Source organism: Lissotriton vulgaris, chromosome 11, assembly GCF_964263255.1.
Source record: "Lissotriton vulgaris chromosome 11, aLisVul1.2, whole genome shotgun sequence".
Taxonomy (NCBI): domain Eukaryota; kingdom Metazoa; phylum Chordata; class Amphibia; order Caudata; family Salamandridae; genus Lissotriton; species Lissotriton vulgaris.
The window spans coordinates 992,154,496-992,166,686 of record NC_141699.1 but is presented as its reverse complement, the minus strand read 5'-3'; the positions used below and the strand labels follow the sequence as shown (position 1 = coordinate 992,166,686).

At 44.3% G+C, this 12,191-nt stretch overlaps 1 protein-coding gene across 1 annotated transcript in view; it reads right to left on the bottom strand.

The window, feature by feature from the left end:
* Nucleotides 1-7,607, bottom strand: part of LOC147683832 (uncharacterized) — a 65,385-nt gene extending 57,778 nt beyond the window's left edge. The window contains exon 1 of the mRNA XM_086944916.1: nt 7,277-7,607. Coding sequence (XP_086801042.1) covers nt 7,277-7,521 — 245 coding nt within the window. The 5' untranslated portion in view covers nt 7,522-7,607. The remainder of the gene's footprint in view (nt 1-7,276) is intronic.
* Nucleotides 7,608-12,191: the final 4,584 nt, after the last annotated feature.

Below are 12,191 nucleotides of genomic sequence, written 5' to 3'. Positions count from 1 at the left end.
TAAACATTCAGAGGAAGATCTTGGATTTTCTGTCTCTGGCCGCCAGGAAAACAATAATCCAGGCATTAGTGACATCCCAACTGGACTATTGCAATATCCTTTACATCGGGGCCTCACGGGGTAGATTGCAAAAGTGGCAGAGTACAAAACGCGTCTGCACGTTTTTTGTTAAATCTACCCAGATGCATATCTTCTGGTCCAGCTCTTGCCAAATTGCACTGGCTTCCTCTAAGCAAGAGAATCTTTTTTAAAGCTATGTACCTATGCCATAAAATGCTCAATGGCAGGGGCCCTTGGTACCAGTTTTCCAGGGTGAAACCATATCATCCCAGCCACAGTCTCATGTCATCTAAGGCTAAGCTGGCTGTGGTTCCATCCGTGAAAAAAGCCTGGAAGGGTTTCTGCTCTTGTGGTTTTTGGGCTGCAAAGCTGTGAACCACCCTACCTCTCCATCTTAGGATGGAGTCTTCAGAATCAGCTTTCAGTAATATGCCCAAAACCTGGCTGTTTCTGCTGCCCCGGTGGCTTGGTTGAGATTGAACTCACTATTGTCTGGAGCTGTTTTTTTAGTTTTGGTCTGTTTTCTTCTTTGTTAGTTCAGGTTGGTAGTTGGCTGGTAGGAAGAATCCTAGCGCGGGGACAATCCGTTCAGAGTAATTAAGTGCTTTATAAAACAAATTATTATTATTATTAATAAGGGCTGGACAACTGTCACTACTTTTACCCACCAGGGACTACCATGTGAGGCATGGTAGTCTCTAGCAGGGAAACTAATGAATGACACCAACCAATGGAAAAATCTCCCTGCCTTTGCTTTAAAAAAACAAATTCAGCTTGAGGCCCCAAAAACATGGCATTCTCTTGCTAGACTCTTCCTCTGCAGTACTGACAGCTGGTCTGAAGGCAGTGAGATCCCATTCAGGCAAACGCGGATAGAATGATAGACTGGGCAGTATTCCACCAGGGAAGCTGAGCTCAGAGCTTCCCGCCTAACTCTGGGTGAGCCACAAAGTGTTTGATGTTCTTTATCCAAGCTCCCACAGCTCCCGAAACCAGCTATTCCTATTTTGTGGCAAAGCCAAAGGGTTAAACCCTGCAGGTAATAAAGGAATACAAGTTCCAGAAAATACAATTACATTAGGTGAGAGGATCAAGAATGTGATGTGCAGTCAAAGAAAATTCCAAAGGTAGCAAAGATGGTATCCGCACTGTTACCCAATAGGCACAACTGCTCAAAAGGAAATTTGGGTTGCTATGTTAGAATAACATGTACTTCTAATGTTCCTGTAAAGTAAATGGTACTAGAAAAATATGTGATAATTTTAATGGAAGTTTGTAATGGGTTACAGATCTTATAGAATACTGAGCTGAAGGGCCAGTGAGAGGCAAAGAGTGGGGCCACAATTAAAATTGAAAACAATTAACCTTAGGAATTAGTTGTTAGTCTGGAGCAAATATCTTATAAGAGGATGCACAAATATTGGAAATAAAATATCAGTTAATACTAATATTGTCCAAAAATATACAAACTTATATTTTTTTATACATATACAGTTTAAAGTACTAAATCTTAAATATTTTACTATATAACAGTAATAAAATGTAAATTAAATAAATTCCACTAGTAATTCATGCGATCGTTTAAACATATACTTATATAAACATACACATGCATGTATGCATATGCTTGTGTATGTATATGTATATATATATATATGTAGATATATAGATGTGTATAGTGTAACACAATTATTGAAATATATATTTTACATTATTTAAAAAATATATATATAAAAAGCATCTACCTATCTATTAAGTAAAACATAAATGATATTAAGAATTCAATTACAAAATATTAAATACATTACCAAATAAACAAAACATAAGAAAATTAAAAACCAAAACACACGCATAACAAAATTTACAATTGAAAAATATTAAAACATATAAAAAAATAATATATAGGTAAAAAAATAAACATGATGATCAAAATATAATTAACAAATATCAGGAAAATTATTGGAGTCTTGGAATATTAGATATACTATTCACATTTATGCAATAGTAGAGAAAGTGTAGGACTTCGAAGGAGTTACATTTACTATTCCCACTCCAAATAATGCAACAGAAGGGAAAGTGTTAGACTTCTGAGGGGTTACATTTATCATTCCTACTCTAGTCAATGTAACAGTAGGGAAAACCTAGGACTTTGGAGGGGTCATATATGCAAAGATTTACCATTCCTACTCCTGTCTGCGCACCAGTACAGAAAGAATTAGACTTTGGAGTGGTTTCATTTACTATTCTAACTCTAATTAGTGCAAAAGTAGGGAAAGCGTTGGACTTCAGAGAGGTTAAATTTACAAGTCCCACTCCAAACAGGGGACAGTAGGGACAGTGTTGGACTTCGGAGGGGTTAAATTTACTATTCCCACTCCAACCAGCGCAACATTAGGGAAAGCGCTGGACTTCGGAAAGATGAGATTGACGATTTGTAGTCCAGTCTAAGCAACAGTAGGGAAGTACTTATCTTCAGACACATTGCATATATAAATAACGCTATTAATTTAGAAAAAAATGAAACTCTCCATTTAAACATTATTAATTAACATGACATACATATATAAAATAACAATTAAACAATTAACATAACAATAAACTATATAATTATCAATTGATAATTGTTAATTCATTAACACTTAATTGACTGCCCCCATACTCCTACAAACCTAAAAGCCTGCATCTAAAATATAACTAAAATATGAGTATTACACAATTTAGATAATTAATAATCAGTTACTTAATTATCTGGTCATTGGTAATTATTACTTAATTAACTTCCCACTCTATACCCCTAAGACCCTAACAACCCCCACCTAAACTATAATTAGAATAAATCAGTATTACATAATTTACATAATTGATGCCAACTATATAACTGATCAGAAGTTAGTAAATAATTATTACTTAATTACCTTCCCACCCTATCAGTGGCGTCACTAGGGTTAGTGTCACCTGGTGCGGGTAACTCATGGTGCATTGCTCACGCCACCCTCACGGGAGAAGCGCTCCGGCCTCTAGCACACATTGCAACAGAATGGCAAGGAAACCCCACCTTCGAAGGATTCAAACCCTCAGTGAAAGCGACTCCGGCAGCACTCCTCCCTCCTTTTCATGGAAGGGACCGCGCAAGAGTGCTCTTAAAAGACAAGGCTTGCGTAACTCGACCGCCCAAAAATCCTCCCACCCAGAGGGTCACCAATGTCCGACACCCAGGGGAGGAATCCAAGCACACACTACCTGGGAAATGGAATAACACGACCCCCTTTTACCTCCACGCAGAAAAGTGAGCCCAAGGTTGCAGGGCTCGGCGGTCACCGCGCCTCCCATCCCTGAAAGGAGCACATAACACCCTACGACGCCTTCCCCCTGGATACCAGCTCTCCTCTCATCCCTTCACGTAAACACAGCAACACCCCTAAAGTGTCTCTCTCCTCCCCAAGGATTGTTTCACCCTCCGGCCGCCGCCCCGTAAGGATGGGCGGATTTCCTCCCCCGGAGAGACAGACAGCTGTCTTGCCAGTAGGGACTGTCTTTTTGCTCATCCTGTAGCCCCAGTCTGAGAGCAACGCCCCCCCATTGACCTCCGGAAGGGATTGTCAGTACCAATGTTCACAGTCAAAAACTTGGGAGGATCTCCTACTCCAGATACGCAAGGAGTCTCGTTTCCACCTTGCACAGAGATACTGTTAGTTTAACTGGCTCCCCCTCCCTTGATACCTCGAGGGTGACTCTCTCATCGGCTCCCCCACAGAGGGCTGTCACCCTCCCTCCCAACAGCAGAGCAGACAGTTTTTGCAAGAGAGGGGGCGGGCACCCATGAGTCGGTTTCGGATTGGACAAGCAAACACCTCAAGCACAGCAGTCCAGCCCCTTTGGCGTCTGCCCGCCCACGGAGGAGGCGTAGGCCCTCTTCCCCTCACCGACTCCGAGCACCTCTCTACCGAAAACACCTGCTGTGAGGTGCAGAGCTGTGTTACACAGCGTAACCAGATTGGTGTCACCCCATGTGATGGGGTCACCCGGTGCGGTCTGCACCCCCCGCAGCCCCCTAGTGACGCCACTGCACCCAACCCCCCTACAAACCCAATCTCCTATGATACTATGAATTCACTATTACCAATACAACAAAAACATTCTACATCACTTAATATATACTATATTAAAAAATAAATAACAATTACACAAATAATAGTAACATACAATTAATATATGAACTAAAACACATTACAATAATTAAAAATGATATTTTTTCAACTATATTAAGGAAAACAATATTAAAAACAAAAATATTCTTTAAAATGATATTACGCACCTAAAAAAGTGATGGATATCCCCTCCACCATATTACAAGTTCCAAAGGATATGACGGAATTGTAATACGGCGGACTGGATATCTGTCACGCTTGTCACAAAGTATCCCATTACCCAAGATCGTGATGAGGCCCAAAATTCTAGACAATCGTATTTTTGTTTCACAATATTTTTGTATCACAATATTTGCTTCCCAATATTTCTGTCTCACAATATTTACAACTCGATAGCTTGACCAAACACCGGAGAAAGAACATGCTCTGGGCTATTGAATGCCTTGGGCAAACCAAGATCAGCCAACAATATCCGCAGCACCATGACACACCAGGGTCTTATGAGTAGGGTTCCCAGTTCACACGACCCCAGGATAAACTTGGTAGAGCAAAGAATGAACACAAGAGATATCCCATTGGCACTCAAGGTACAGAGTGAGCACTCAATCAAGCGTGGTAGGCTTCTGGAGGGGACATCTCAAAGAGTGAGGCCCACGCTAAATGTATTGAGTAAATTATAAAATGACTTCCAAATGAAGTCAGAGGATAGTCCTTTATCTCTTCCCCAGGCACCAACACCCAGTGATAGGTCAGCCCAGGTTTAGTCCATTTCTGACCATGGAGGTCATATATTCTAGCCCATATGCAGAATCCAGAACCACTGTGAGTAGACCCAAGTAGAGAGGAGATTCTGTCAGCTGATACTTTCCGCAGACTATATCAAATCTGTCTGTCTGCGTCTTCATTTGAGGTTTATTGTGCTGGAAATGGGCTGACCCTTTCTCCAGATGATTTGGCTTACTGTCTATCCAGCTCTCCCTATATAGAGCCAGCTAATAACTACATATCATATGTAGTGGTGTGGCAAAAGTGTCATGGCTGCTAATGAAAACAATGGAAATTCGTTCCCCTGGTAGATTATTAAAAGACAATCATAATCCTGGTGCGGAATGACTTTCACACCTTTGGGCTTCGGGATTACTGTGCATGCAGCACTACTGATAGCACGTGAAGCTGGTCTTGTCTGGCATTTTTTTGGACAATATAAATCAATAAACACAGAAACAAGCAAACAAGCTATGGCTCTGCATTTGTGCTTCAGGGTGCACTATTTTGACCTGTAGCCTCTTTGAATGATTTCAATCTTGCACCATGTAGTCTTATGACAAGCCATACAACCTTACTTTTTTACTTATAATCGATTTGGGAGCCCTTCTTAGTAGTGGCTGGGACAAAGCTTAGCCAGGAGACAATTCAGTGACCTTGAATCCAGGGAAAATCGTGTTGTGAGGAAAAACATGTTCACAAGAAAGGTAGAACTGTAGAATGGTGGTATTTGTTATGGCAACTATTTAGCCTTTGCTGCCACCAATATATCTCAGGCATGTTACCAGACAAGGCAAGTACTGGCAAAGCCAATAGGCCTGGCCTTGGTAAGCAAGCAATGTTTAATTTTTAATGTCTTTTTGCAAAACTATGAAATATGTTTTAAAAAAAGGCAAACAAATAGAATACATGGAACTATAGGAGTGGCCCAGAAGCCCTGGGGCACCGGTCCTGTCGCTACAGTGCACTGCTTTTCAGGAAGATGCACACATGTGATCAGGCAAATGTATCTTCACTCGGAGTGAAAGACAGCCAATGGATGAAGGGATCTGGCCCATTGCCCCATACTGTAGTGGGTGGAAGCGCTATGTGAATGAGGCATGAACAGAACTATGGATGAAAATGGCTGATCAAAAGCCCCTGTATGTATGTATGTATATATTAATGTATATTCATAAGAACTCATAACTGATTTATAAGTCAAATGAGTATTTCAGGATTGATATGCTGAACTACTTCCCAGGCCTGCCAAGTAACCACCTGCTCCATTCCAGTTGTATATTGCATTCTGAGCCTTATTTATCCCACTATAAAGCCAATCTACACCACACTGCATCAACATACATCACGCATTTCCTCAAACAACAGCTCGGCACAGACCCACTGCAAGCCCATCTTTGTCATCACTGTTACCAAGGCGGCTGTCTTTGGGAGATCTAGTAATGGACAGCACAAGCCTCTCTCTGAAGTCACCGCCTCGAGGGCAGATCACAATCATTCTCATGCACAGCAACGAGACACCAAAATACAATATGCTACACTCATTCTAGGCAAAGCTAAAAAAAAACGTAAAACATTTTTTAGAGTTGCAAATTAGATATATAGTAGAATTTATCCCATAGCCTCTCAGAAAACACAAAGGCGGAAATATAAAATTTAAAACTAGCGTAGCCTGAATCACAATAAACGGGGAGTTTTGAACAGGCTTGCCAAGCTCTTGAACATAGAAATGTAAATTAGATTTTACTCGTTAGCATTCCGAAACTAATATTTACCGTGAAGTTTGTAATATTTGCAACATTGTAAGCATTGCACTGTTTACGTGAGCTTTTAGTAATCCAGGCTGCCAAGTTACACTAAAAGAATACCGACACACCTGTCCAAACACATTCAAAGATTCCTTTGCATAGATTAAGCCTTGTTTACAAGCGCTACCGGTACTTGGAGCGGCGTCAAGGGCCTTTCTTCTCTCTTGTGGTTTAAACGAAGTGTTCACAAGAAGACAAAAGGCGTCATTGCATTGGAAGGGATAGGGTGTGAAGCCCTTATCTCTGTCAACGATATCTTACACGCGGGTGTCAGAAATGCAAATATTGTGACAGGTTTCCGGTTTGTGACCGATTGTGTCCCGAATGATTGTGAGCAAACCAAACTCTTTTAAGCGAAGTCAGGCCAATTGCAAATCATAAAGTTACCACTGCCCTTGTATTTTTTAAATGATAAATGAACCTGTGACACGTAGAAGCCGCCTAGTGACGTGAGGTCTGACAACCGCAACGTCATCAGTCAAAGCACACACTTACTGGCAGTTGACGGGGACGCCAGAATTAAACATGGCGTTGACGTGGTCCACGTCGCCAGCCCACACAGCCTTGAGAAGAGATTCCTTTCGGTTCTCCAGCCCGTCGGTCAGCTCTGAGCGCAGGTGCGCGCACCTCTCCAGCTGCCACTGCTTCAGCCCGGAGGCCCTCCTCAGCTGCAGCTCAGACCTGGAGAGGGAGATGGAGTCGTGGAGGTCCGCGAGCTTCCACATCACCTCGGTCGCCATTGCGAGTACCGTGCTGAAGGCTGGACTGCTCCACACAGGCTGCTTCACCAAGAGCTCTGCTGTCCGCACTTGAACCCTAGCTCACACGCCACATCTTTTTCGCACTGTGACCATGGCTGGGCTTGTTCCTGTTTAGCTGTTGTCATGAGCACCAGATTTTGGCACGTCGCGTGCCACGCTTTGTCTCGACTTACTAAACTTCATTCCTCGAGTGTTTTAGCAGGACTACTTTTGTCCTAACCCAGCATTAAGCAAATGAGCAGTGCATTCAAAACCTGCAGATTATTTTTCAAAGCAAATTCTCAATGCAGACGAAAAAATTTGTTTTTTTTAATTATAGAGTGCTTTTGTAATTTATTCCAAAACCAAATGTTTGGCCTGTGCTTTTCTAGCCACCTGTGAAGAGTTCTGTGCAGGATTCGAACCCTATAAATGACAGAAATGTGTGGCCTTTAATTGTCCTGTAGATGGTATATGATTATAGCTCCATGGCATAATGTGACAGGTTAAATTGTGAAAACCAACAAAGCTACACCCTGTTGTCCAGATGCACTTCTGTCCATAGTGCAAATTGAACCGCACCATGCTGCATTTTTTTTATTGAGAAAGACCTGTCGAGCCCCAAAACCTGCATCTGCACCCTTAGTTTTACTCCCATTATCCCTTCCCTTTCTCGCTGCTGTCGGTCTTCACCATTTTATGCCTGCTCACACCCGAGCTCCATGCAGGTAGACGTCCATTCACGAAAATGCCATGTAACGTCACACATCCTTTGACTCTAGATGACATCATAGGAGTTGTCTCTTAATAAATGAATGGACACAAATCTCCCATAAAGAATGCAGCATTTGAATGTGAACTTCACTTTTTTTAACTTGCTTGTTTATTCCAATGAATGGATTTATACAACGGGGTAGATTCTGATGTCGTTCGGAAGGGCTCCGAATCGGATTCAGGTTTGCCGAATACTATCCGGAACCCTTGTTTCCAATGAATGGATTTATACAAAGGGGTAGATTCTGATGTTGTTCGGAAGGGCTCCAAATCTGATTCAGATTTGCCTAATACTATCCGTAACCCTTGCTTCCGACCAAATCAAACACATTGCCCAATGACCGATTCCGATGCCTGGAAACCATTAGGGATGTCGGAATCGGTTCCGAAAGGCATTCGGACAGGTCACGTCTTCCGGAGCCGAATAATACAACTCTATGGAATGAATCGGCTGCCAGAATCTGTCTTTCGGGCCCATATCAGGCCCCCCTTCACCTGGGGCCATCTGATTAGGGCCCATGGGTTACCCAAGGGGCCCCCCTTTCCTACCATGAACATTGTGGCAAGCACCATGGGGCGACCCCCATAGGGTACAAGGTTTTCCCCAGACACCCCTTTCTTCAATGGGAGCCTGTGTTCTCGTACGGGACACAGGCTCCCATTGAAGTCAACGGGAGTACAGTCGACTTGTATCCGGAAGCATCCAGATACATCCAAATCGGTCCGTTGTACTCCCTCAATCCGAGTCGTCAAGAAGGCATTCCGTAACCGATTCGGTAGGAATGCTTTCCAAACGACATCGGAATCGACCCCTAAATGTTTCCTTCTCATTGATACAGTTTTGAGTTTTTAGATTGATCATTGTTAGGGAAACGAAACATATAATTTAATATTTAGAAGTTTAGCCATGTAGTGTAATAGGTTGTATGACATGACAACATGTGGTATTACCACGTGTGCCATTACAACGAAAGTCGTTACAACGACTTTCGCTGGAGGGCGCTGGATAGTGGAATAGTTAATTTTTTTATTCCAACTCCAGCCCACGTTGACAGTAGGGAAGGAGTTGGATAGAAAATTAAACTATTCCCCATCCAAGAGCGCCCTCCAGCGAGAGTCGTTGTAACAACTTTCGTTGTAAATCCTGCGTTGTAATGGCAGTGCGGGGTAATCCCCGCGTTGTCATTGCTGTTCACCGTGTAATACAGGGTAAAGGAGTAAAGGAGTCTTGAATGAGAAAATGTTCCACACAAGTCTATAACTGATACATTTAAGTTTCAAACACTAACATAGCTGTCTGTAGTCTATTATATTACTGTGAGAAGAAGAGGAGTGATCCTGTTCCCAGGAGAACACAGAAAACTTATTGGATGAGAGGAGGAGAAGATGCAATATGAACAGCAACATCGTTGTTGACTGTTTATAATAGTGTGTGTTCCTAGAGGAGGTTAGCACTTTCTTTTACTCCGTTGCGGTTGCTACTGCGGCTGCTGATCCTATCTGTATCCTTTCGTCCTTATTACACATTGCTCTGAGACTTTTAGAACTTTTCTTTATGGAAAGTTCTGCTTTGAATGATTTTTGATTATTTGAACTGCTCTATGGGCTGAATCCTTATACTTTCTCTCACTATAAAAGAAATGTTCTTTTATTTTTCACATGAAAAAAGTGCATTCAAGTGTCAAAACCACAACTTTAGTCGCTTATAAACATAGCCACCATTAACTGACTCTCATCTCCCCTAGGTTACCCTGTTGGGTGGAATTATGGTCAATGTATGTCAATGGGGGTAGTTTTGCCTGGGTGTACGCCCGAAAAGGCGACCTACTATGCTCTCGGCTATTGGGAGTCTCTATGCTCAGTCATGGTATCCTCTTCAGTTGACGGCGCTATGGAATCTTGTACAGTGTCCCAGAGGTCTAGTCCACAGTATCGTCTCAATGGACCCCAAACTCTATCAAATTTTCTGCTCAGATATGTGGTGAGCTTGGCGGCCATATATCAATCCATTTCCCTTGTCCATTCCTACACCGTGAGCATTTCCACCCCCATTGTCTGGCTATATCACGTTTTGCCGCTGCCAGGCCCAGGGAGGCAAAGAGAAGCTGTGTTCTGGGCACTTCTACCTCACTCGGGATTCCCAGGAGGGCGATTCCAGGGTAGAGTGGTAATGCTACAACTAGTATCTCCCCTTTTGTTCCGATTATGGCAGTGTAGTAAGCCTGTATGGTGAGGCATAGCCATATTGTGTGCTTAAAATTGCCTGTGATGTCTTTAGATGTGAGACAGTCTGGTGTCTCCGACCTACCCATCTGTGTAGCTTCTCCCTGTCGGTGTACAAAATCTTGTACTGTACAAGGCGTAGTCATGCTTTAATGGCTATCTCTCTGGGGTGCATTAGTGCTGCCTCCCAATCAATGTCTTCCAAAGGCCCTATGTCTTTCTCCCATCTTTTGCTGGTTCTGTGTAAGTTCTCTGGTTTATTATTGTTTATGGTTTTATATGTGAGGAAGAAGGCCTTCTCCTAGTTCTTGTAGTAGTCTCCCCTCAAGTGGAGCGTATTCGGGTATTTCTGTGCATGGAATGTCCTGTGTTTGCCATGCATGACGCAGGTGTGTATACTCAATAAATTGGGATCTATGTAGCCCATAGTCCTGGCTAATTTTTGGCCATGTTTGAGTGTCCCTTTTTAGGTTTTGCCTGGCGATGCGCTTTGCGCATGCGCCAAAAAACCTCTTGAGTTGTGTGTGTGGGTCGGGATACGCCCCCTCCTCCGATTGGCTAGCTCCATAAATGGAGGCTAGCCATTGGGAGAGGGCTCCGTCCGTCAATCTCGGACCAGATTCGGGGGCGTTCCCGAGAATTTTTGGCTTTTGGCTACGTCACGCGACGTCAGCCAAAAGCCGGGAACGCCCCCGAATCTGTTCCGGCATTGCCGGCACCCGCCTTCCTGCTCCGGCCGTCTTCTGCGTCTCTCCTCCCCCTTTCCCGCCCCCTCCCGCTTGTTTCCTGATGCTGGCCTCGCAATGGCGCTGCGTCTCTCCTCCCCCTTTCCCGCCCCCTCCCGCTTGTTTCCTGATGCCCGCCTTCCTGCTCCGGCCGTGCTGAACGGTAGAGGGGTGAGTGAGTGTGCTGAAGAGCAGGCAGGGAGTGAATGTCCAAGTTAAGTGGCCGCCCCCCCCTCCCGCTCTCCGTGTCTCCGGCCCCGTTCCCGCCCCCTCCCGCTGCCTCTCACGCTGAAGTAGTTTGACAACAGTCAACCATCTGTGCCAGAAAAAGCCCACAGAGTAGAGAATGATGTGTCCTATGCAAACGCAGGATAATAAAATGAATCACGGAATGAGGGTACTGAGAAACCGGCACCGCCGGCCGTAACAGGAGCCGTGGCAGAGCATGGGGATAGGGCGAAAGAGGGGCAGAAACCGCAGCGTAAAGGGAAACTCGGAATTGAATGGGGCAGATGTGTTGTGTCCTTAACATAATTAGCAAAAGTTGAGTCGTCTGTCCCGAGGCTCCCTAGCGAAGGAGGAGCCCCGGGGAAAGTGCAAGTCCCGCCTCGGCTCTGGAACGAAGTCCAGGTGAGTGCTTTGTTTACCCTCCGTGATGGGGCTAGGGGAGGCTCCCTCCCGCTACCCGTGTGTCCATTCCCGCCCCCCCCCGTGTGTCCGTTCCCGCCCCCGCACCCCCCCTCCCGCTCTCCGTGAGCGACCCTACTATGTGCCTAGTAACTTGGCCGTGACTGTCGCTGTAAATCTACTAGTGAGTACAAACGATTTGCTGTTGCGCCTTCTGACTATATGGGGCGGCTTTGCCCCCCTGGCCATCTTCTGAAGCCCCTCCGAGTGCTCCCTGGAGGAGGCTGGTGTCTGCCCGAGGCCCAGAGGCGTTAATGGTGC